The sequence below is a fragment of the Pecten maximus genome, chromosome 7, assembly GCF_902652985.1.
Source record: "Pecten maximus chromosome 7, xPecMax1.1, whole genome shotgun sequence".
Classification (NCBI taxonomy): Eukaryota; Metazoa; Mollusca; class Bivalvia; order Pectinida; family Pectinidae; genus Pecten; species Pecten maximus.
Genome location: NC_047021.1, coordinates 28,293,000 through 28,318,785, shown reverse-complemented (window position 1 = coordinate 28,318,785; position 25,786 = coordinate 28,293,000). Strand labels below are relative to the sequence as shown.

At 34.1% G+C, this 25,786-nt stretch overlaps 2 protein-coding genes and 1 long non-coding RNA gene across 4 annotated transcripts; all 3 read right to left on the bottom strand.

The window, feature by feature from the left end:
- Window positions 1–1,686: 1,686 nt before the first annotated feature.
- Window positions 1,687–4,571, bottom strand: LOC117330459. The gene is made up of 4 exons (XM_033888755.1): window positions 4,096–4,571; window positions 3,161–3,239; window positions 2,389–2,499; window positions 1,687–1,876 (listed from the first exon to the last, which is right to left on the bottom strand). The coding sequence occupies exons 1-4, from the start codon at window positions 4,154–4,156 to the stop codon at window positions 1,795–1,797; spliced, it is 333 nt and encodes a 110-aa protein (XP_033744646.1). The 5' UTR covers window positions 4,157–4,571; the 3' UTR covers window positions 1,687–1,794.
- Window positions 4,572–5,789: 1,218 nt separating this feature from the next.
- LOC117330462 lies at window positions 5,790–9,678 on the bottom strand. The gene is made up of 4 exons (XR_004533351.1): window positions 9,335–9,678; window positions 8,925–9,006; window positions 7,126–7,234; window positions 5,790–6,631 (listed from the first exon to the last, which is right to left on the bottom strand). It is a non-coding gene; the product is annotated as an uncharacterized LOC117330462 (long non-coding RNA).
- A 9,365-nt stretch (window positions 9,679–19,043) lies between these two features.
- On the bottom strand, window positions 19,044–25,303 carry LOC117330458. Of its 2 annotated transcripts, none has more exons than XM_033888753.1 (4): window positions 25,253–25,303; window positions 23,614–23,791; window positions 22,910–23,007; window positions 19,044–21,217 (listed from the first exon to the last, which is right to left on the bottom strand). In XM_033888753.1, exons 2-4 carry the CDS (start codon window positions 23,674–23,676, stop codon window positions 20,260–20,262), a joined length of 1,119 nt encoding a protein of 372 aa, XP_033744644.1. In that variant the 5' UTR covers window positions 23,677–23,791; window positions 25,253–25,303; the 3' UTR covers window positions 19,044–20,259. The 2 variants fall into 2 exon arrangements, with proteins under 2 accessions (XP_033744644.1, XP_033744645.1); XM_033888754.1 differs by lacking the exon at window positions 25,253–25,303 and adding an exon at window positions 24,489–25,241.
- Window positions 25,304–25,786: the final 483 nt, after the last annotated feature.

Genomic DNA, 25,786 nt, shown 5'->3' with positions numbered 1-25,786 from the left:
AGGACGGTTGGTATTTTCGTGGAGTTGGTACATATATGTAAAACAATCGAATACTTTGTTAAGGATCGAAAACGGATTTGTAATAACTGAATCGATATTTCAAATACATGTTTAACTCGAAGATCCCAGTGCTTAAAAGCATTTATAATGTACATGTTTAACAAAGAAGGTTATTCCGATCAAGTTAGAATTTCGAAGGAAAGTTATTGTAGGGAAATATCTTTTCACAATTAAGCACAGTATTCCTGTTGCTTCAGGCTTCGTACATTGTAAGTCTGTTTTGTAACCTATTTAAGCGGTGTAATACATTGGCTGGTGGTATATCAACAAGTTTGTGTGTCCAAACTGGCCACTTATTACATTTAGATATTTCAATGCGGACAATACAATATAAATAAAATGTTGTTACCAAAGGTTCTTTAAAGGAACAAAATAGCCAGTAATAGAACGGAATATCCCCTTCAAAGTTACCTTACATAGCATATTATTATGATATCAATGCACACAGTATCTGAAGTAATTGAACATAATCCAATACGTTTTTCTAGACCTTGAAAAACAAGAAAGTAATACCATATACAACAATAAAATGTCTTTATTTACAAATGAATATATACAGATAATATGTGCTTCATTACTGATCAAGTGTTTAGCTAAATAAACCTGTCTCGATATGTAACATATAATATGTTACCTTAGGTATATTGTTTTCTAATTTATAAGATATGATCTGACAGCCCATTTACATTTTAAAGGTATCCTATTTAGACTTTCATGTACTTCTAATAATATAAATGACATACAATTTAGCCATAGTGATACCATATAAACACGTTTCGATACTACATCGCTGACGGCGTACACTGCTTCTCACGAAAATGTATGAAATGGTCCCATGGTATATAATGAAATAATTATTTAATTAACACCAGAAATGAAAAACAATACAAAACATATCAACTTATACTGAACGTAATGATACCAAATACAGAGGCGGGGCAGGATAGAATTTCTTCAGGACGCTATTAATTCTTTATTCGCTGTAAATGCAGAAAATCAAGAGAAGCTGAAACCTTTTGGATTGTGGTAATAACGTAAATTATGGAAATTATGGTATTTGAAAAATATGCAAAAGTCTTTTCTTGTTTTCAATCGTTTGTACTTATTTGTGTGCCAGATGACAGTTGAAATTTATAAAAAGTTATATGAAATACACATGTTACCAGACATCTCATGTAAATCACTATTTAGACGTTGTGTTAATTATAAAAAAAAAAACCCAAAAAAAACCAACAATAACAACCGGAAATTACCGCTCTCTCTCATTAGTACCATTATTTAATGTAAAACGGTTAATATATAATTATCCAAGCTAATTCGTTTTGGAATGAAAGAGAAAAAAATGATGGGATTAACTATAAGAAATCACTTTTATGATGTATTCTGGTTCTAGCTCATAGACATCAGTTGGAAGTTACATGTTCTGTTTGTACCACGCCTTAAATCAAGGATGATTTATAAAATATTAACTGTGATGCTTGAAAATTATAAATGAGGATGTCTTTATAAATTCCTTTATGTTGCACATAAATACAATTATACTATCGTGTTTAAGCTGTAATTTCCCCAGTGTAGCACACATGTGAACTCTATGTTTTATGCTAACAAAAAACGCAAAAACCAATATTGTCGAAAATTGAGCATTTATTAAATGCCATTAGATAAATCAACAACAATATCAAAAAACTATTCGCATAAAAGGTTGGGTAAAAATAATACTTTAAAAACGCCACTTTATAACATAATCGTGTTGTTAGATGGTGAATCCTGTAAGGCCTGTTGCTGTCTGACAAGGCATAGTTGAAGTTTACTGTGTCTGAAATTAAAACAAATCATATGTTGAAATACAAAATTAGTAATTCAGTATCTTTTTATTACACTGGCTAACAAACAGAATGTTATATAGTCTTGCACCCCAACTTTTATGCATTACAGCACAGCATAAAGATATAAGCAATATATACATTCCACCCATATTATATTCATGAAATGCAAACTCGTATTTATACACATTCTGGTAATCATAGTTTAACTGGTAAATATATATATTGGTATTCTTATAAACGTATTTGTAGTAACATAACAATATTGTGGATATCCTTGTGTGCAGAAACAGCTCTTGCAATATTCTAAAATGACATGCATGTATCACCTATTCATTTTTCATGTTACATTTCGATAATCTATAAAGCAAAGACAATATATCTGAATGCCACGCTGATTAGGTAATGTTATATACATTTTATGAACTTTTTATTTTTATTATTTCAATGGTGTGGTACGTTGTAATTAAACACATATTCGTAACTGTGTAACTTATGTACTTACGTTAGACACTTCTCTAGGTATGACGTGTCGGCATGCCAAGTGGCAAATAATGTATACAGAATCCCACCATCAATCCCGCGCCTCACAATATGAAAGATTTTCCCGGTGGCCCTGCAACAATGGACAAGAATTTATGTTATATGGTGTGCTTCGACATTGTGTATCTGAAGCTTACATATACAATATCAGAACGATATGATATATGTCGAATTCCAATAGATAAGTTCCCAGATTAGCATACACAGCCATACATACGTACTATTTGTGAAAAAGAAATACATTTATATGATGGGTCCAGAGAGGAAATCGGCTTAAAAACGACACATCATTCTCGTTAATAGTCATTCTTAGATATCTAAACATTTGGATTTAGATATTTCGTCTGATAAAATACAGTAAATTTCCATAGCTTGTAGAACTTCATCCCAAAGATTCAAGAAAACATAGAAATTAGTTACCTACTTTTTCACTAAGGTTACATACATCATATTTTCAAACGAATCACACATTGTTACAAATAAATACATATGTTGAAATCAGTGTTCCATGTTTATATGATAATCTACAATTGATAACAAAATATCAGGTAAATACTTCTTTAAGCGAAAAATGATAAAACTATACTTAGCACAAGATTGGAAAAAATCCCTGCGGACGTAAATATATTGTGTATTATTTACTATAGCATGTAACTTTTTTTTTCTTATTTAATGTATGTGATGTCATTGCATATTCTACGTTAGTTGAGAGTTTTTTGAGGCTGACTACTTACAAGCTGATTGATGACTCCGCACCAGAATGGCCGTCAGGATGGTGCTTGACACTCAAGGAATGTTTAGCAGCATTCGCATCTGTGGAATGAGAAATAATCAAATGGAAATTCATTAACATACATGTATGATATCAGATCAGGAAGCTTCATCATATATTGACGATATTTGGTTGTTAAGCCATACTTATGATCACACGTTACGATGGTACAATGTAGCACTAAATTGCTATTTTATTGAAGACATTGGTTTTATACATGCAATTGATGTAATAATTGAATAATTTTGCTAAGCAAAAATTACGCGGTTGTCCAAGTCGAACTACTTTGCACAACACCACCTTGTAATTATTCTATAGCTACAGTATGTATTAATAGATCATGACTTAGATATTCTTCACGGGTATTTATTTTTGCGCAATATATGATAACCGCGAATATAAGGAGACAATATTACAGTAAGTAACAATATGATTGGGTTAATTGGAATTAACTCATATTCAAAATAGTGACGACGGCTTATTATTTACAACAGACAAATAAACAATCGAAAGACATTGATTACGTTGAATTAAGTCTAAAGCCGAAGTAGCATCACGTCCTCAGATGTTCGGGAAACTCTCTACCATGAATTAAAATGAACCACTGTTCTTAATAAGGGGTTACATATTCAAAATATTTTTGACCAAGTTTAACAAAGCGATGCTTACTTATCAAAGAGCAAACCCGTATCGAAATATTCGTTACAAACAATAGCATCAATGCAAGGACATTTTTTTTAATTCTTTTTGAACATTCCGGAACAAATTAGGACATAATATTAACCGTATAAAATAAGTTAGTGGCAAGGCTTAATAAAATGACATGTATTATTTCCCCAATTCGAGTGCATTGTTTTAAGGTATGCCTCTGGGGTTTTGCTCCATTGACCATCTTACCTGTCACAAGTAGGGCAATCAACCCAACCAAGCAGAGTATGTGAATGTGTCTTCGCTCCATCCTAAATTGTGAGGAGACCAAAATGGATATATCTGCAGATTTCAGAAGAAGCACTCCGTTTTACCTTTCATTAAATGCGAGAGGTCGTTGACCACGACACTTTTATAAGCATGTTTACGTAAGCATCAGCCAATTAGGATATCTCTCCCTGCCCATTGGTTGCTAACGTCAAGACCTCATCAAACTTCCAGGAACTTTGAACAATGTATGTCTTTTCTTCTTAAATGGTTATTTCCACCTTTGTTAAATCAAAAGTACAATGTATACTAATTATTTTAATATCAGATTGATAAACCTAGTATATAAATTTGTATTTAGTTAATATTTTTGTTTACTTGTAGTGTATACAAAATAATTGGAGATTATTGATGATTGTAAATTTCATTCTAAATCGATGAAATTTAGTGCAAAATTAAAATCGATTACACCGGTCATCTAAATTAAATGATCTATTTGTTTTTCTCAACTTGCATTTCCCGAAACTCATTTAAGTGATATTGTCTTTACAAACTCCACAGGAGCATAAATTAATTTAATAAGTTGTCGTACAAAGGTCAGTAGCGGCAAAATATGTCATAGGTATATAGTATAGTATTATAACCAGACGGAGTTAAACTTGATCTGATATGACAAATTTAGTGTTACTGTAATACAAATTTGCCAAAAATATGTCACTGAATAGCAATATGTTGTCTTTATCTATCACCCTTCTACCACAATACATGGGATATTAACATAACACGAATGCCTGTGACTTAAACATATAAAACGTGTATTGTACGCTTGCTCAAAACGATTTGTATACCTGCCAGCTGTTAATTGGACGAATATGACAGGTGTACGTTAATATGCGATAGATCTGTTTTTGTGTGTTGTACATTGTATTTGTTATAAAATACGTGAATAAACTCGCAAAATGTAGTAGACCAGCAGTGAATTCCACTCAGGAATACCCGTGGAAAAAACATACGTCTTCAGTTTTGTCTAATTGGAATTTCCAATAGGTCTACTTATTTAAAAAAAAAACTAAATGATTTCAATTTTGACGAAGTGGAATTTCCATTGCATTAAAGTGGTAACTTCATAATCACATAGTCTCTAAAACGTCTCGAATCAATTAGGTATGATTGTTTTGGTTGTATCCGTGTTACCTGTCTGGAGCTTTGTTATCTCGTAAATATAATTTATATAGTGCTGATGCAATAGATATTGAATAAAGGTACGCTACCAAAATACACGTATGTTGTTACCGTATTTAGACGTTAACGGCATTAGAAGGATATCTATCTATTTATTAATCTATCTACATTGTAACGTTTAACACATTATGAATTTGAAAGCGAAACCGAATTAATACTTTCGATACATGTTTAAATCATGGTGCTTAAAAACATATCATAATTGATAAAGTCAATACATATCTTCGACATACATCGTGCTGAGATTTTTCTTCCCAAATGTTCATGTTCACCTTATATATACAGAAGAAAACTATTTGTAATTGAATATACATACATATACAAATAGATACATATATTGATTTAATTGATAGATTAATTCTAAAAAATAGGATGACTTAGGATGTAATCCAATACATCATTCTAGATATAACAAAATGAAAAGGAAAACCGTATGCAGGAAAAATACTCATTTATTCATAGATTCAGAGATTTGCTAATATTCAAAGTGACAATATACAGATGATATGTGTAACATTACGAATCACGTATATAATGTTACAAACTTGTCCAGATATGTGTTACATTTGTTTGTGTATCACCTTAGAGAGATTTAACGAGACGTAATTTGAAAACTCATTAAGAGTATTTGTCTTCTTTTAAGTCAAATTGCAACGTACATGTAATGCCAGTTTATACTTTAAATACGACAAGCTACTGTAAACCTACTTATAGAGTAGTCAAATTTTAGCGCAAACACAGAAAAATGTCAAATATGATTTCAAATCGTGAATATGAATTAGCGGGGTTGGGAGATTCAAATCCGGAAACACTTCATCTGTTAGATTAGTCGCCAGCTCAACATGCAACCACTGACAGATGTATGACGTCACTGTGGTATTGTGACGTATTATGACAGTCAATTTAGTCATGGTAAGATATCATAAATTTAAACAAACATTTAACTTTGGAAATAATAAACATATTTTTCTCAATTACACGATGTTTTCCAAGCATAAATGAAGCAGTGATCTATACGATAGGTAGTACTAAATCAACACGCTTTTATTGTGAATCACATTCGTTTGTACATGTATCACCTTTTGTGTTATTACTATTTCATGAATTTCAAACAAACAGAAAGAAATTTTAAGAAATAGTGCCTGCTTTCGTAGTCGTTGAATTAAGGCTAGAACACCATATCAAATCAAGAGAAAAACAATCTGTGTTCTGATTTTGAAAATCAATCACAAACCCACATCTAGTCTGGCAACGTCGTATCAGTAACGTTATGCGCCTGAAATAGACACAAATATGATAAAATATAACGATATATTTTGTGAGTTCTAAACAGGACATATTAACAAATAATTATCATTGCATAGTCGGAACATCCCCAACAAGCTTATATGTAAATAACACACTAGCGAACGTGAAAGTTAAGTCTTAATGTAGATACACTCCTCTCGTGTGATTATACATATATTTTCTATACTTTAAATGTAAATTCATTCAGTAGTTTCCCTTGATATATTAGTATAAATATCAGTAAGGTTGCCATGCGTTGATATTTCCTTGTAAACAAATCCAGTAATTAATATATCCTCAAATGATATGCAAGTATATCTAACTCTAAATCATTCCTTCTATTTTGTTATTGAAAAATGATTTAAGGTAAGATTGTATTTGAAATTCGGGCAGAATAAGTACAATAATATAAACATTTTTGAAGTTCAAAAGGGAGATGATAAATTAGCGATGATTTTTTTTATCGGAATCAGATGTACTTACATAATATCTTGTTTACAAGTGCCGTGTTTGCACCCCAAGTGGCAAGCAACGAATACAAAACCCCATCACGATGACTCCGCTGACAATCCCCAAGAGTTTTCCAATAGTTCTAAAATTGAATGATGTGTAAGTTACAATGGGTAATAATCAAACTAAATGACACTGATTTATATAAGTTGGGCTAAAGAGACAATCCATATAAAATTACAGATTATCTCCCTTTAGCTGCAATTAATGCAATCGCAGGACTTTATTCCAGGGCTTGGGGCAAAATATCATTATGTTAGACAGAGTAGTCTGCCTTTGTAAATGGGATCATCATAGCATAAAACGCATATATACGTTCAACTACCATATATATATAGATACAGTGAAACCTGACTTAACCGACTCTGTATGGGACTGTGTCCATGTGTCGGATATGACAGTGTGTCGGTAAAACAGTGTCGGTAATGACAGTGGAGTGTGTTGCCGTACTGGTGAGTAAGGTTAGATATCACAGGATCTTTTTAAAGTCAGTGTTTGGTAAAGTCAGGTTTCAATGCATGTTGAAGAGCTCCTTTTACATAAGACTACATATAATATATAGCAAAAGGTCATCAAAGTCTCTCACATCAGCCACGGCTATTTCTGTCAAGACAATTTGGTGCCGCAGTTCATTCGAAGAGTGGCCAGACACGAGTTAAAAATTTTCTCCCTTCGTCTTTGTGTTTCTTATCCAATATCAAAACACAATTTGTCACATATCTAGGACATTGCGATATATTTACGCATGTATGAGAAAATAACTCTTAATTGTTTTGGTTACAAATACAAAATTAGCTAGTCACTGATATGCTGGCTAAATTAGTTAAAACTTCTCATACAATTCTCTTGAATTTTATGGCAAATGCTAATACAATCTTAATATCAAAGTACAATCTTCATGTCGAAACACAATCTTAATAGCTAAGAAGCAGTTAAGAAATAGGCTGAGTTCTTTAAATACGAATACAAATGAAATACTTCACGAGGAAAATATGATTAAGAATTCATTCTATGATTTTATTTTTATTTGACAACACAAACATATTTTGATAATAGCTATGATGCGTTTTGCTTTTTTGTTGTTGTTGCCCCCCCCCCCCCCCCCCATTTTTTTTTTTTTTAGTTTTAATATACATTTTGTATGTCATACAAATAAATAGTCAATAGATTGAGATGACGGGAAGTAAGTTCTTGTAAGTAAATATATATTCGCTCTTTTTTCGGATAAACAAGGAATATTTACATGAACTATATATTTAGACTTTTATGGTAAGAAAAAAACTTTAAATGTTGTTTGAAGATGTGTGTAATACAATACCAAACACAAAGGTCGCCGCTAGACATAGAGCTCATTCATAACGCATTTAAATCACCATCACTCTGCTGTAGTCAGCATATCAACATGTTATGTCAATTTCTGCACTAAATACATATAGCTATTCTCTTAATGTCATAGTGACTTAAAGATGACTCTTTGTACTGAACCCGGAATCATTGTCTGTGACACCAGGTATAGTGCGTTAATGAACCTTTAATTTAAGGTAGGGTGCACTGCAACTGGTAAACTGTGATTTTCCTGTTAAATATTTACTATAAATTGATTAATTGATACATGTATATATAATATATAATATATCAATTTGTTAATGGTCTGTGAATGGTTTTAAAATTATTCACAGCAAAGCTGTAAAAGAGAATTGACATAACATGTATCATGACTGGTAGCGAGTAAAGTTAAGCCTCCTACATTATTATGTGGAAGTAGCTCTTACAAGCTGCCTGATGACTCCGCTCCAGAACTGCTGCCGGAGTAGCGGGAACCTACTCTGACTCGATACCGACGACCAGCAACGTCTGTAAAACCAGAACGGATCAAATCACAATCGCCACACATACTCTAACCAAGTACCAGAATGAAATCATCAAGTTAACCTTACAAAGTTGTTTGTTCTCTAGGACATATATAAAACAAACCGCGTTAAGAACACGTTTGAAAAATATACCCGCACAAAAATCATCAAAACAGTTGTGGCACACTAAAAAAGCAAGATCATCGATCTCAATACATACAGTCAGAATGACCTAAAATAATGTCGCTATGTCTCAAGCTGCAATTATTGTCATAAGGTTTGAAATTACCAAATTAATTAAAGAGGAAACAAAAGTTGAGAAATAAATGTACCGGTCACAACTACGAGCATCAATACAAGGAGAATGTAAAGCATCCGTATGCTATTCCGCTTCATCTCGATGATAGGTTTTCGCCTCCGTATTCTCTTGTAAAACCAACGCAGTCAGTAACAAATGGAAACGTTATGGCGTTCGCGTGATTGTGCCTATTTAATCCTTCCATAAAACGATCTTTCTCCAATCAGAGTCCAGGTTATCTTATCTTACTTTCCCAACAGGAAGTTATCAACCCCACGGTGACACACTAGGCCCCTCTCTTGACGGAGTTTTTGTTTACATATGAAAGATAAGTTTCGGAGAACTCATGACGATAAAGAGATCGTCCCTGGAGCTTTCACTTCTGTTATTGATTCGTTGATGAATCGGCAATGCATGCACTTGACCAAAACGGATTAATTAATAACTGCTAAGTTGATTAAGAAATACCTATGTCTCGACTGATTCTATAATCATTGATTTAATCAGAATTTCACAATGTCTGTGGCAATATATTGGGGTTTGAATACAAACACTAAATCAAATGTTCGAGTGAGTTTATAAGGCAGATACCAGTATACCTAACTTCAACATTAATAAGTTTTGACACAGTATGAAGTCATGGGAATGTAAACAATTGGAGGATTGTACAACAGGCACACACGCTATTAGCATTTTTCAGTATATATAAAGATTAGCATAATAAAACTGTTTGGTCTTTCTACGACTCGTCATTGATGCTAAGTCTGAAGTGGTGAATACGGAGAGTGATGGATATCAGGGGAATGTTAACCATAGGAGGGGTAGAAATATGTGTCTTGTGAAGGGGTACCAGGGAAAGTTAACAATAGGAGGGGGGGGGGGGGGGGGGGGGGGTAGAAATATGTGTCTTGTGAAGGCGTACCAGGGGAAAACTAACAAAAGGAGGGCAGAAATATGTGTCTTGTGAAGGCGTACCAGGGGGAAGTTAACAAAAGGAGGGGCAGAAATATGTGTCTTGTGAAGGCGTACCAGGGGAAAGTTAACAAAGGGAGGGCAGAAATATGTGTCTTATGAAGGCGTACCAGGGGAAAGTTAACAATAGGGGGAGGGGGGCAGAAATATGTGTCTTGTGAAGGCGTACCAGGGGAAAGTTAACAATAGGGGGAGGGGGGCAGAAATATGTGTCTTGTGAAGGCGTACCAGGGGAAAGCTAACAAAAGGAGGGCAGAAATATGTGTCTTGTGAAGGCGTACCAGGGGGAAGTTAACAAAAGGAGGGGCAGAAATATGTGTCATGTGTCTTGTGAAGGGGTACCAGGGGAAAGTTAACAATAGGAGGGGGGGGGGGGGGCAGAAATATGTGTCTTGTGAAGGGGTACCAGGGGAAAGTTAACAATAGGAGGGGGGGGGGGGGGGGGGGGTAGAAATATGAGTCTTGTGAAGGCGTACCAGGGGAAAACTAACAAAAGGAGGGCAGAAATATGTGTCTTGTGAAGGCGTACCAGGGGGAAGTTAACAAAAGAAGGGGCAGAAATATGTGTCTTGTGAAGGCGTACCAGGGGAAAGTTAACAAAGGGAGGGCAGAAATATGTGTCTTGTGAAGGCGTACCAGGGGAAAGTTAACAATAGGGGGAGGGGGGCAGAAATATGTGTCTTGTGAAGGCGTACCAGGGGGAAGTTAACAAAAGGAGGGGCAGAAATATGTGTCTTGTGAAGGCGTACCAGGGGAAAGTTAACAAAGGGAGGGCAGAAATATGTGTCTTGTGAAGGCGTACCAGGGGAAAGTTAACAATAGGGGGAGGGGGGGCAGAAATATGTGTCTTGTGAAGGCGTACCAGGGGAAAGTTAACAATAGGGGGGGGGGGCAGAAATATGTGTCTTGTGAAGGCGTACCAGGGGAAAGCTAACAAAAGGAGGGCAGAAATATGTGTCTTGTGAAGGCGTACCAGGGGGAAGTTAACAAAAGGAGGGGCAGAAATATGTGTCTTGTGAAGGGGTACCAGGGGAAAGTTAACAATAGGAGGGGGGGGGGGGGGGGCAGAAATATGTGTCTTGTGAAGGGGTACCAGGGGAAAGTTAACAATAGGAGGGGGGGGGGGGTAGAAATATGTGTCTTGTGAAGGCGTACCAGGGGAAAACTAACAAAAGGAGGGCAGAAATATGTGTCTTGTGAAGGCGTACCAGGGGGAAGTTAACAAAAGGAGGGGCAGAAATATGTGTCTTGTGAAGGGGTACCAGGGGAAAGTTAACAATAGGAGGGGGGGGGGCAGAAATATGTGTCTTGTGAAGGGGTACCAGGGGAAAGTTAACAATAGGAGGGGGGAGGGGGGGGGGGCAGAAATATATGTCTTGTGAAGGCGTACCAGGGGAAAGTTAACAAAAGGAGGGGCAGAAATATGTATCTCTGAAGCCAGGGGTATCAGAGGGTAGGTTTGGTCGATCCCTATCCGAGGCAGTCTGTTTTTCGAAATGCCGAAATCACCTTGGAGTGAAACACTTATAGACCCAATTACTCTGAATACCTTTCAACGGCCTCAAGATATATATGTTGTTCAGTGATGCAGCGAGCAGACTTGGCTACTGTTGAAGCTCTAAAGCATTTGACACTGGTTCACTTTTAAAACTTTTAAAAACAGTCAATTTCCGCTACAAAAGTACCTAAAGGAGAACCCATCACGAAAATACCCTAGCGGTTCACGGGGTGATCAACCTAGCAAGTATTCATTTTGTTGTGATGCTATACTTGTGTTATCCAACTTCCTGATTTCATGACCTGCTATTCTGCATACATTATACAGATACACCCGTCATACTCAGGAGCCTCAATGTTATTACTTTCTATCCTGACGTCATGCAGTGTTTCCTCTTTCAATAAATCAGGTTTCAAATAATCCCCGATAAACTCCCAGGTATATGCACTTTCATTGTAATATGTAATCCACCTACGTGTGAATTGATGGCTGGCTGAGTACAGGAATTCCCTCTTAATCATTGGGTGTATGTGTGTAGACATCGCATGACATACATTATATACCGAATGTATATTAGAACCAAAGTAATGTCCGAGATATAACATAGTCGAAACAATACTGATGAGTGGAAACCGAACAATTGTAAAGGTACACCACAGGTGCCTGACTCGTTTTATAAAATAATAACATATAAGAGTACATATAAATCTCAGACTCGTTTTATAAAATAATAACATATAAGAGTACATATAAATCTCATTTATATGTATTCTTAATGTTATTATTTTATAAAACGAGTCAGAATAACATATAAGAGTACATATAAATCTCATTTATATGTACTCTTATATGTTATTATTTTATAAAACGAGTCAGGCACCTGTGGGTACACTCGCCAGTAGCGACTGAGTTTGAAACCGTATCAATACCAACACGTATTGCGCATGTGCCTCAGGTATACACAATATCGTGCACTGTTGATTTTTATGATACACTGTTTGAACAGCCAATACAAATATTACCCAAAAATCACAAACATGAAATTATTCTTCATTAATTTATTTTAATGTATTATTTTTGGTGCAGTGCTATCTCAAACGATGAAGATAGAATTCCTGTATAATATACAAAACGAAGGTATTGAGCATAAAAAATAGGATGAATTATGCACACATAGAACTCAACTCAAACTGTAGCCCGATTGTCGCAGTGATGACACTCGTGTTGATATAATACAAGTCTTTGTGAATAAAATATCAATACATTGTCAAACTCTTGTAAGTATGAGGTTGTTGAAATATTAATCAAAGTATTAATGGGTTTTTTAAGTACATGAACAGACAACGAAATAATTCTTAAAACAGGAAACTTGAGTATACACTATGACTACTGGTACCATAAATGATCGAATACAGACTCAGCCTCAACATAAACCATTGTGGTTATCCCTTTTGATCATTTTCGTGATTTTCTCAGCCATAGTCGTTAGTAAAAAAACTATGCGTACTATAAAAGTTAAAACTCAAAAGTAAATGCGGAAACTGAATTAATTTGGAGTGGTTGTGCGACTACACACACCTCTTATCTTCACAATCACAAACAATTGCCAACATGATTACTAAGTATGAGGAAGTACTTAAATGGCCAAGTGTACCATAGTTTTCTCAATCAATCTGATCCAACTGATGATTAGACTTCATCATGTACATATATAATGGTGTAGCTGGGTAACATTAACGGTACCATGCTAACCCAGGACGAATAGATTGATAGGCAATCATGGGACACACGAATGAGGTGGTACGGCCTTTTACAAATGTAGTATTTTACCTTTATTCCAGGAATAAGTAGGGGGTCTCATAAATATATTTATGGTCGTTTTTTTTATAAAGAGTTCAGGAACAAAACACTTTTAAAAGTAATTTGATACAATGATACTTAGTCCTTTACATATCAGTGGCGTATCAAGGGGACAACATGTCCTCTAGTTTTGTTTCTAAAAATTGTTTTATAAACATCTTGTTCTCATTTTGAGAATCTAGAACTTCAGTTTTTCTACCCAACCCAGACTCTGGAGGAGCTGCCTCCGTCTGACTTTTTACCGAAATGCTTCTATTATTTCTATTATTGTCTTCTAAGTACTTATAAAAACAAAAAAATGTAACTGATATCTATATTTTATGATCAGCAATATGGAATAAACATTTAAATACAAAAACGTACAAATAAAAAATATATATATATATCACAAGATATGATCTGATCAAAATAAAACAACACATTCGATTTTTAGAATAAACGTGTCGGCCTGTAACACTGATGTAATGCATTGTTATATCTTATTTTCAAAGCTTTTTTAAAATTTCATAACAATGTTACACCATGTAAACCCACACTGATATAATTAAAACATTAATCACTGATATGAGTAAAATAAACATGGCAAATGAATTATCTTGAGGCAGTTTATATTTGCCTTGGTGTTAACATCAGGAAAGGCAGCAGATAGATCAGAGACCAAAAGTACAGCAAAAATACACTCACAGCATGGTTGTTTCTTTCTGCAACATTACCAAAATTATTACTTCATTTTGTAAATAATTATACTTTTATTACTCATTGCTTATGTTATCTTAAAAGACCAAAAAATTGATTTTGAAAACTGACAAAGCTGTAATGTACAATAATCTCTATTGATTTTGAGAAAAAAAAACCATAATTTTGTTGTAAATTTTTTTGGGTAGCAGAATGTGAAATATATGAATGCATTTTCTTCAGTGAAATATAGAAATTTACCAAACTAATAAAATTCATATTTTCACTGCAGCGATCAGCAGTGAAAATGTAAGATTTTGCAGTGAAAATATAAGTTTTTCAGTGAAACTGTAAGTTTTCATTTTTGACCAATCTGAACGTACCTTTGTATTCGCCTCATTGAAACTTGAAGATATTTCCAATCGAAGTGATGATAGATAAATAGGTTATTTTGCTGTATTTCTGAAATATTCAGACTAGTTTTTGACAAAATATTCACCTGACGTTAGCTTTTCATGAAAAGATACTCTAATAACAACAAAAAACGCTTAAATTGCATTGATAAATCCTTTAAAAATGGCGCCGTCAAGTTGACAGGGAATAATGTCACAAAGAGACGACGTCATGAATTATGTTACTGATTCCTGAACTTTTGACGCTATTAATTTTTCGATATTTTTAATCTTGTTTTTTTTTTTTTTTTTTTTGCATAAAAGTGCAATAAAAAGAAAACTGAATGGTTTCCCTTTGAGAATAACAGGTTTCCCTTTGAGGATAACATGAATTTCACTCGTATGACAGAATATTTCGATATTTTTCACTCGTGCTTCGCACTCATGAAAATATCGATATTCTGTCATACTCCTGAAATATATGTTATATTCAGTAGAAAACCATTTAATATTCTCTATATACAGTAGCTTGTAAAAACTGGTCAACTACTTATCCTTTTTGAGATAAGATAAAGATATAAAAACAAATGCTAGAAATAAAGTTTCTGAAGGTGTTAGAAACCATTAAATTAAACTAGTTTATCATAATTAACCTTGCCTTGTTTTTATCACTATATAAATGTTTGCCTGATACAGCGCAATTCCATACTTCATAGATGTAAACAAATTGCATGTGTACTAAATTTACCTCTTGAAATTCAACTGTATATTGACATCAAGTTACAAAATGTTTGCGATTTAAAAAAAAACTGCCAATGAACATTGCCCACAAGAAGCTACAAAATTTGGCAAAAAAAAAAAGCTCCTAAGATAACATTTAGAATATGCAAATGGTCATAATCATATCAAAGATAAGAGGGTTAACCTTATTTAAAACATAAAAAAAAAATTTTTTTTTAGAATATATCATAGCCAGTATGTTTTATCATGACATTTAATTTGCTCATAACAATTTATGCAGGTACATATTAATAAACAAAATTCCTTGATACTGTACATATACGAGCACCAGTATCTGGTATATCAAACTCAACCTTAAGACGAAGTCTACAGCAAAATGCTAATTTACAATAAAAAAAATAGCTTCATAAACTTTAATTGATACAACCCTATTTTCCTGCAGCCACATAATTTGCATTTAATCATTCTGCATGTTATTTCTAGCTCAGTATTACATATCACAGAAATTTGACTGACCTTGGCCATACATTGAATGATGTACATACAGATAATATTGGTAACAAAAACAATGAATAAAATGTACAATGTAGAGCCAGAAGGAATGATACAGGAACCTTTACAACAGTAACCGAAATCTAGGTCATACTCATGATAGCCCTATACGTAGGCACTGAAATAAAATATATAACATGCTGTTAAAATCATTTTCCTGAAAGAAAAATACATTAAAAGATTTGCAACTTAACCATTTCTATAGTAACCTCTATAAATAAGTTACATACAAAGTAAAAGATATGCTGGGCTCCGAGCAGACACAAATCTCTTCAATAAGATGACCCTGTCCGATGTGTGTTTATGGAATATTACTTCTTCAGTTCAGAAAGGAGATATACAATATCTTCCAGGAAAATATAACATCTGAACCCTTTTTCTGTTAGTGGAAAGTATTAATAACAGTAAAAATATTTAAACATGTTGTACATGTACTTACTGTAACACATCCAAGTGGACCTTGTGTGATACTAGCTCCGGTGCCTGTGTGATACTAGCTCCGGTGCCTGTGTGATACTAGCTCCGGTGCCTGTGTGACAGCCTTATTTTATATCATCAAGGGAGTAGAAGTCTGATCATATTGTTTTTCTGCCATTAGACTATCTTAATTACGTATGATCCAGTTTTTCCAAAGTTGAAAAAAAGAAACAATGCAATGCGACACAACGTTGAGGTGATGAGGTTGAACTGTCACCATGACGTCCTTGTATTGTTGAAAGAATGTGGTATCTGTCATACCCTTTGGTAACAGAGAAATCATCATCAAGTAAATTGGGAGACAAATCGGTGACTAATGGCAGAAATAAATGTCAGTTATATCATTTAAAATAATAGGCTGGTTCTACAAAACAATGTCACAAGAAACTACGGAAGACAAATACCAGGCCTTTGAATCATTCACAGCTCAATGAGATGGGTATGAATTTCTATAAGTCAAACCAAACTCCAGAAGGAAATCTTAATCTGTCCGTTGGTTGCTCTTAAGGACCTTATCCTTTCTCATTTCACTCATTATGGAGCAAATATTACAAATTTTCTTACACTAAAAACTGAAATAACATTTTTTACCAATTTTAAGGAAGAGCTTCGATTAAATATATCCCACTCGAGGAAAATCAAGGATAACCTTGTCAAAGATAAAAAAAAAATCAACAAAAAAACCACATTAGATTCTATAAATATCTTTGTACATGTATATACATTACAAACATATATTAGCATATATATCTGAACTCCCTTCACCATGCTAATGTTATTATAATACTTGAATGCAAAGCAAAACATGTTAGATAACTATACATAGACTTATTAACACTATTTCTGCTATGTTGGCACATTTTATACAAATACTGGTTATGTGGCACACTATTTCATACAGCATATATGTTCATTTAGCCTATGACAATCTTAACATTATCAGGTTCAACAAATGCAATATTTGTACCAAGTTTATAAAATCGAGTGCAATCAATATGCAGTAAAAGCAATAATCATCCATCACATTCAATCATTAAAAATGTACACGATTCTGGTGGGTAATAAATAGCTTGTGACATTCTCTGTCATTATAAGTATTTGAAAAGAATAAAGATTACCAAAAATCCACTCCTCCTAACATTAATATTGCTATAGAAACTACAAAGCTGTATTGTTGAAAATTTACAATTTAATACTTTAATTAGTTCAACTGACATCTATTTTCCATATTTTCATTTCTCATTTCCATGATACAAAAACTGTATTCCAGTGACATTATTTCACCTCACTGGGGCAGGTGACTTGTTTTATAGCAGAGACATACAAAAATATTGTCTATTTTTACATGAAAATGTTTGGCATTTATTGAATTTGTGGCAAGAGAAATGAGAGTCTAATATAATGTATATATAGTTTAGAGAGTTCTGATATACAATTCTCATTTATAATCTTAAAAACAAACTGAGACTGATATTGTTGGTTTTACTGTCTGTATACCTGTTAAAGTTGAGCTAACAGAATATTGGCAAGGTTTTAATTAACTGTATAACTTAAGGGAGGGAAGTTATGAGGAAGTGAAGTAACCTCTTCAGCAAATTATCTCTCCTTTGATAACATTTCTTATTTGTATCTCTCGTGAAGCATGTTGTCAAGTCTAAAATGTTGCTCACAAACTTTTCTCCCTCAAGAACGTACATAATTGTGTAGAATATCATAGAGTGAACAGATCTTCTCCTGCCTTCATGGTGAAACAATTTGCAAAGAATTCTCAACTCGAGAGGTGAGATTCTTAACTGTCAAATCGAGATCCAAGGCTCTTGTGAGGGTTTAATCTTCAAGATTCTCACCCCAAGGGTTGAAAATTCTTTGTCATATACCTAAATAAGGTTGGGAAAGATAATTTTTCTCCCATTTATTCTGTTCAAGTTCCCTTGTAATACACATGTGTTAGTGTACCTTATGAATATCATCTGTCTAGACGGTCAACTTTATGCTTGATTTCCATAACAATAGAATCAGGTAAGAGTTTACATAGGTCTCAAATACAGTTTGTAATAAGATTAAGATAAAATAAGTTCCAGTTCTATGTTGCTTTATATATATATAATCAACATCAGTTATAATTTTAAGACATATAATGGTAATGTATTATAACTCCAAGTATAACATTATTCACCTATTGTGACATCACTCACTACACCTGTTCAAAAGATCAACACCCTAAGGCTAACAGAGAAATCTTTTCATTCTAAAACAGAGAAATCATTCCATGCCAAGACAGAGAAAATATCTCCATGCCAAGACAGAGAAATCTTCCCATGCTAAAACAGAGAAAGCTTTCCATGCTAAGACAGAGGAATCTTTCCATGCTAAAACAGAAAAATCTTTCCATGCTAAAACAGAGGAATCTTTCCATGCTAAAACAGAAAAATCTTTCCATGCTAAAACAGAGGAATCTTTCCATGCTAAAACAGAAAAATCTTTCCATGCTAAAACAGAGGAATCTTTCCATGCCAAGACAGAGATATCTGTCCATGCCAAGACAGAGAAATCTTTCCATGATAAAATAGCTCATAGGACACAAGAGAATAATAATGGGAGAAATCATAATCACCGAAATATTTACAAATCTGTTTATAAGGTAGCAGAACAGATCTCTGTTTTATGTAAATGACACCATTAAACTGAATCACCCAAAACTCTAGACAAAAAGGTTTCATTAAAATAATCCAATATTCTGTAATCTATGTTCTCACAATGTGATAAGAACAAGTCTGATGTATTAATAAACACCTTTAAAAATGGTCATTTACAACCTCTCTTATAATACAACAACTTAATTCATACAGGTCACATTTATCTTCCACGATTCAACTATACAGAAAAAAAGTCGCAGTTTATAGGTATTTGATCACAAAAATAACAATATATATACATCTTCAAAAACAAATGTTTAACAAATTATGCAATTAAAATACATAAAATAAAGATATCAAAGAATTAATCTGTAATGAGTATAAGTAGCTGTGACCACCACACGACATCATACATTCAGTTGAACTCTAACATTGCTTACATATACATGTATCACAATTAATTTTTAAGTGACTGATCAAGAACAGATAATTAGGGCTATTCCAGTAAAACCTCTCTCCCACTCCAGGACTCCAGGCTTTGTTAAGGGGTACCACCCATAGAATTTATTGAATAAATTACTAGATCTTATAGAAATTCAACCATGGATAGAAGTGATTTATTTTGGACTCCTGGGGTCAGGTAGATATTTTAATGGAATAGCCCTAACAGAACCCAGTCAAATGGCCATTATTAAGTAAAATCAGACATAATAAGTAATTTTACAAGCTGAAGGAAATTGTTCTAATTTACTGTGAGTAAAACACATTGTTGAAATTTACGATGCTTTAGTATGAGCCATATTTTTGTGTTAATAAATCAAAGCACCAAGATATAAAATGTCCAATTATTACAAACTGGCTTACTTAAGGAAATTTATATATCTATGCACCGTGAATTATTGGCCTGTTATCATAAAAATCTATATATATGCTATACGTGTAGCAAGCTCCTTGTACAATTTTCTACCATGATGAATTCAACAGATCGATGCCAACAGAATTGATGTATGTTAAAACTTTACATGGTCAGTGTTGTGAAAAATTTCCAATAAACTGAAATATACATAGTAAAAAATATATGTATTACATCATATTCAACAGAAATGTAACATTTCTTGTTTTCTTCATTGTATCAAGTAAATGGTGGATCATCAGATCAGAAATTTGTGGAGCTTATGTTTGGATTCTGACCATTAAACACAGCAATGTTGGCCCTGCGCCCAGAATTTGACCTAAAGTCACTGGCATCACTTCCTGTGGAGTTGGCAGGGGACTCCAGGTAGGTGTGCATACCACCTGAAGATACTTGCCGCTGGTTTGAAAACATTTCAGTAAGGGTTCTGATATTATAATTTTGCTGCACTGTCATACACTGTTGAACCTCAAGAGGAATCTTCCAGGTAGTCACACCTTGAACGTTTTGAAAAAAAAGTCTACCATAGGTACCAGCATCTTTACTTTTGTGCACAGTCCAACCTTGAGGCATGTCAGCCATGTCACGAGGAATCCCACAGTCACAGCGGTCATTTTGTTTTAAAACTTCTTTCAGTCTATCACTGATATCCTCATTCACATCCCTTGGGGTTGAGTAATATAGTCCTCCTGTCTTGTGACCTCCCGGAAGAGGTGCGGGAGGCCGATCTTCAATTGTACCAGGCGCGGAAGGTGAAAATGAGTCCTGGAAGAAACCTGCAGCAAATACGTTTGGTGGGCTCATAGGGTAACCCATTGGAGATAATTCTTGCATAGAGGAAGATGCATTCAACAAAGAGCTCTGGCTGCTAACGCTACCAAGGCGACGCTGGAGGGTCGCTGGACGTTCTGGGAGGGGTGGTCTGTTAGTAGGAAGTTGGACAGGAGATTGTGGTTGATGAAATGTACTACTTGAGTTGGAGGAGCTGTCATCTTGACTGCTTCCTCTGTTGGGCCGCAGCACAGGGCTCAAAAACCGAACATGGTTCACCTTTTCCAGATTCTTAACATCATTTGTTCTGTAATATTCCAGCAAATCTTGTAAATTGCAAAACTGCTTTTCCTTCACAAGGTAGTAGGTACGACAGCTTTGTGTGTTGTCCACTATGATGTTAGTGTGGCGCACCGTCTTATCCTTCACACTACAACACAACCCGAGAATTTTTCATTAGTTCCATTTTACTCTCTCATCTCTCTTTACATCATCTTTAGAGCATTGACAAAATCAATAGATTGACTACCAGTAATGGTTTATTTGAATCTGAATCTGATCTATTGTTCTGATTTTGCTTTTCAGCCATAGGTGACTGGTGAAATTTGTAGAACATATATATATAAGGTACTGATTTCTTACCATTCAATTTGCCTGCATCTACACAGCTTTAATTGTATAAGTTGCTGCAGGTTTACGCGTGATATATATAGGAAGATTATTTAATTTTAGAACACAGATATTGGAGTCCTAAATTTTCAACATTTTCTGTGGGACCACTGGCATCAAGCTCTAGTTGTCCATTGAGTCTTGGCCATTTCAGAAGTCAAAACATAGTCATATAGATCTAGACCTGTCCCTTCAGTTAAATCACATGTTAGGTGTTCAGAAACATACTCTCAATGTTATACTGATGCTATGGGTACTCACTAATAATTTGAGAACATTCCACCCACTCTATATCTTTGTTATTAACTTCAACAGTAGTTAAATACAGTTTTTAAAAGGATTAGACTCAACTAAATAAACCCTAAAAATTCCATCAGGGAGGTTTTAGTTTTCATGGAATGATACAAAGACAAATATTATACAAATGTATCATGGGTGTCAGTGCACTAGTCCAGAAATGGCCTCATGCAATAGAACATAGGTCGATTACGAGTATCTCGTGTCAAATATTCTGGACTTCTGCACAGACACCCATGATATACTTGTTTTATTACATTATCACTAAAACAAACTTAGAATCACTGACTGTTGTCAGAGCCCCACTTGATTTGCACTCTTCTTGGAAGAGAAACCGTATAAGAAGATTGCATTCCGTTATATGTAAATCGAGTAAACCGTAAGAATATAACCCAAAACAAACAAGTTTTTAAGTTTTCTCGAACACTATGACACAAATTTGCATGTATGTCATAAATCCTTCTCTAGTGAAACTCGATCATCACTCACACACTTAAAACATGGTTGCCGCCATCTTGGAAGATAAATCTTCCAGCTTCAAGACGGAAGAGGAAGAAGATCTTCCAGAAGCAGAAGAGCTACAAATCGAGTGATCGGAAGATATATTCTAGAAGGAGAAGAGTGTAAATCGAGTGGGGCTCAGGCAGTGCTGACATTTGAGTGACTTAAATGCTTGAAAGGGTGGGACTAAATTCCAAAACGTCATAGGTGTTCAATAGTTCACAGGTGACCGTGCAATAGTCATTTTAGCCGTGCAATAGTTAAAAATATAGATTATGTGTATAGTTAAGGAAAATCAAACGCATTATGTAATAACAACATTTATTGTGATTTGTCTACACTATAGTATAAGGAACTCCAAGGACAACACTATACACAACTGGCATATACTGGTACCGGTAATTGGAAAAATTAATTGAATTGAATTTACTCTGCTCCAATAAAATAATGAATTTTGACTATGGAAGTTAGATTTTGTAAAATTGTCTTCTTGAATTAAGATTCAATGAATCAGCTGTGATAAAATAGGCATGATTTTTTTGTCATTATAATTTATAATTCATTTTGCCTTTCTTCATTTTCAGGAGATACTTGATAACTGTGTAATTATGAAGGTCTGAGTTTTAAGCTTCACTAATAGCTAATTCATACTTACACTACAGACACAGTAAGGTTTTGAGGGTTCTTAAAACTTGGTCGCACAAGGAATACTCCTGCTGCGCCCTTAGCTTTCAGCTTCAGAAACTCTGAAACCTAAATCAAAGGAAAGCATGATGACAACATTGAATATATATAATGTTCAAAATTATCGAAAAATACAACTGAAATACATGGGTATCTTAAAGGCCCTGAAAAAAACAATTAAAATATATCGTGAGTATTTGATGTATAACAAAGTATATTCATACATATATGTTTTACCCTTAGAACTTATTGTTCATTTAAGTTAATTAACAGGGTCTTAAAATTATTAGAGATGAAGATAATGAAGTTTGACTGTGATAATTGATCATTATCTGTTCTATAATTGTCTTTATGAAGAAAATATCAGTTTGACTGGAAAGTAACTTAAATGAAAATATATCATATATTATAACCACCAGTGTGTACAATAGATAAGTGGTTGGACCTCATTTACACTCTACTTTATCCACTTACAAAATATGATTACAACAATTGCCTGTGCTTTATCCACTTACAAAATATGATTACAACAATTGCCTGTTACAACAGTAATTTTCTGCTGGTACTATATAATGCTACTGTATCTATGCTATGTGTATGTCAGCTTTTCACACCACTACGTACATAGAGCATTATTTGACAATTAAGTTCCTATTCTTAAACAATTGTGCTTACCTCAGCAGTGTTCCTGAAGTTAGAGAAGAAGTATGGTTTGTTTGTAATGTCCTCTGGTTGCATTGTGACAATTAAGGCCAGCTATATATATATAGCTAGGACTCAACTGTTAATATCCACCATCTCAGTGGTAGTGTCCCATTTTATTGTAGTCCCTCACATCTTTGTGTCCTTTAACCTTTTAAATATGAATGTCAAAAATTACTGTTAATCATATACAGAACATCAAAGATAATGAGGTTACACAACGAGTGGTTGTTGGATATGGAATTTCTTTCACACTGTCACGAGTAAGTTATTTTTTAACAGTTACAAAAGACACCAACATTCCATATCCAAAAATCACGAGTCGTGTGACCTGCAAGTCTACCACAATAATATCAGCTTGAACCAAAGGAAATGTTGCCAAGTCTCATTTGTGTATGATGTGACGTCATGCGATTATTGATGAACGTCAATAACAATTACAGCTTGGGTCAATGTTTGAATTCTTGACCAATGGAAAGACTGGAAGGTTATATTCTACTGGTGGTATATAACATATATATCCAACAGTCGTCATGTTTACACATGTACAATGGCTTAAGAGTGGAATAACACAGTGTATTGTGGTAGAAACATATATTGGTAGTGCAACAGGTGTAAACTTTCTGAAAGTATGGTATTGCTGAACAAAAGATCCCAAAGTGATCTTGGCACCCACCATTAAATGATGTTTATTAGTCCTATGAAACACTGATCATGATCTTTTCTCAAATTTTTCAGTCATTCCCCTTTTCCCCATAATCATTCAATAACATCAGGGATCTACGTATGTTCAGTCTGAAAAATAAAGAGCAACTTTCTGAGAATTCTAACTGTTAAAATCTAATTACCTGGTTAGATGGCTCCATGTCAGCTATTTTGATATCCAGATCTGGCTCAAAATTGAACTGGGACAACTAAGGACCAAGGTACCTATATATACTCATCAATTTAAGGACATATCTGTCAAGTACTGTAATTCTCGAGAAATAGCAATATCAAACTTCCAATTGTTAAAAATCTATTATGCCTGCCTGTCAACATTTTGTTTTCCTGATCCAAGTCAAAATTAAAAAGGTAGAATTAAGGGACCAAGGGAAATCTACTTGGGTAATAAATACAATTGCACAGTCATAATTCAGGGAAATGAACGAAAATGTGAGGGAAAGTTAAAATTGTATAAAAATAGGAAAAACCAATATGCAACATGTATTATATACATATTGTGTATGCAAATACTGTCTTGATTATACATGTGCCTGCTGATATATAAATATAGGCCCATGCACAGGTGCCTGACTCGTTTTATAAAATAATAACATATAGAGTACATATAAAATGTTATTATTTTATAAAACGAGTCAGGCACCTGTGGTTATATCTATAATTTAGAAGCTATACGTCCCTTCCCTGTGGGGGTATGGTAAGAACTTCCGAAGTCTCATGTCTGCGTCACTTGAAACAAACTGAAACTAATACACATGATCGGTTATCTTGATTATCTTGTAGACACCTGTTTTGTCGTACGTATTAGTAGGTTATTTCTGTTTAAACATGGCAGTATAACATGAAGTGGAAGCACCATAACTGAATAAACACAAAAGTTTATATTTACCTGGCTTTAGCTACCTGTCTAACAGGATGTGAAGAACCAGGAAGTGTAAATATCTGCTTTTGTTACGCATGCCTCTAGATGAAATTAGTCTTGCTCAAGCCCATGGCCAAGTCCTTCAATTACATTCATAAATACATTCGGCACACCTCGGGAGATGTACAATTGTAGGTAGGAGAATCTTACGAGGTGTACCGAATGTCATCAATAAGCCTATAACTTGAACTTTCGTTTCCGTTTTACAGTTTATGGGACTGCATTTATTCACGGTTTTTTTCTTCTAATTTTCAAGCCTATTTGCTAATACACAAAAAAATCATTTCAGTTTTTACATCAAAAATATGTTTCTGTTATGATATTGAACAATAGGTGAAATGAGGAAAGCATTTTTGATAGATATGAAAAATGACTTTTAAAATCAGATTTTGAAAAAAGTTATTAACATAAGCTCCACTCCTCAACAAATGTATCTATCAACAACATGATGTATCATCATATGATGCCGGTATACCGAACATAGAAATTATAGTATCACAG

Coding starts and splice junctions, on each gene's coding strand:
- LOC117330458 (XM_033888753.1), bottom strand. CDS start 23,676: ATGCAACCAGAGGACATTACAAACAAACCATACTTCTTCTCTAACTTC. Junction 23,008..23,613: donor ACTTCAGGAACACTGCTGAG/GTAAGCACAATT, acceptor CCTTTGATTTAG/GTTTCAGAGTTTCTGAAGCT. Junction 21,218..22,909: donor AACCTTACTGTGTCTGTAGT/GTAAGTATGAAT, acceptor GTTGTGTTGTAG/TGTGAAGGATAAGACGGTGC.
- LOC117330459 (XM_033888755.1), bottom strand. CDS start 4,156: ATGGAGCGAAGACACATTCACATACTCTGCTTGGTTGGGTTGATTGCC. Junction 2,500..3,160: donor GCGGAGTCATCAATCAGCTT/GTAAGTAGTCAG, acceptor CCATTGTTGCAG/GGCCACCGGGAAAATCTTTC. Junction 1,877..2,388: donor TACCTAGAGAAGTGTCTAAC/GTAAGTACATAA, acceptor TTTTAATTTCAG/ACACAGTAAACTTCAACTAT.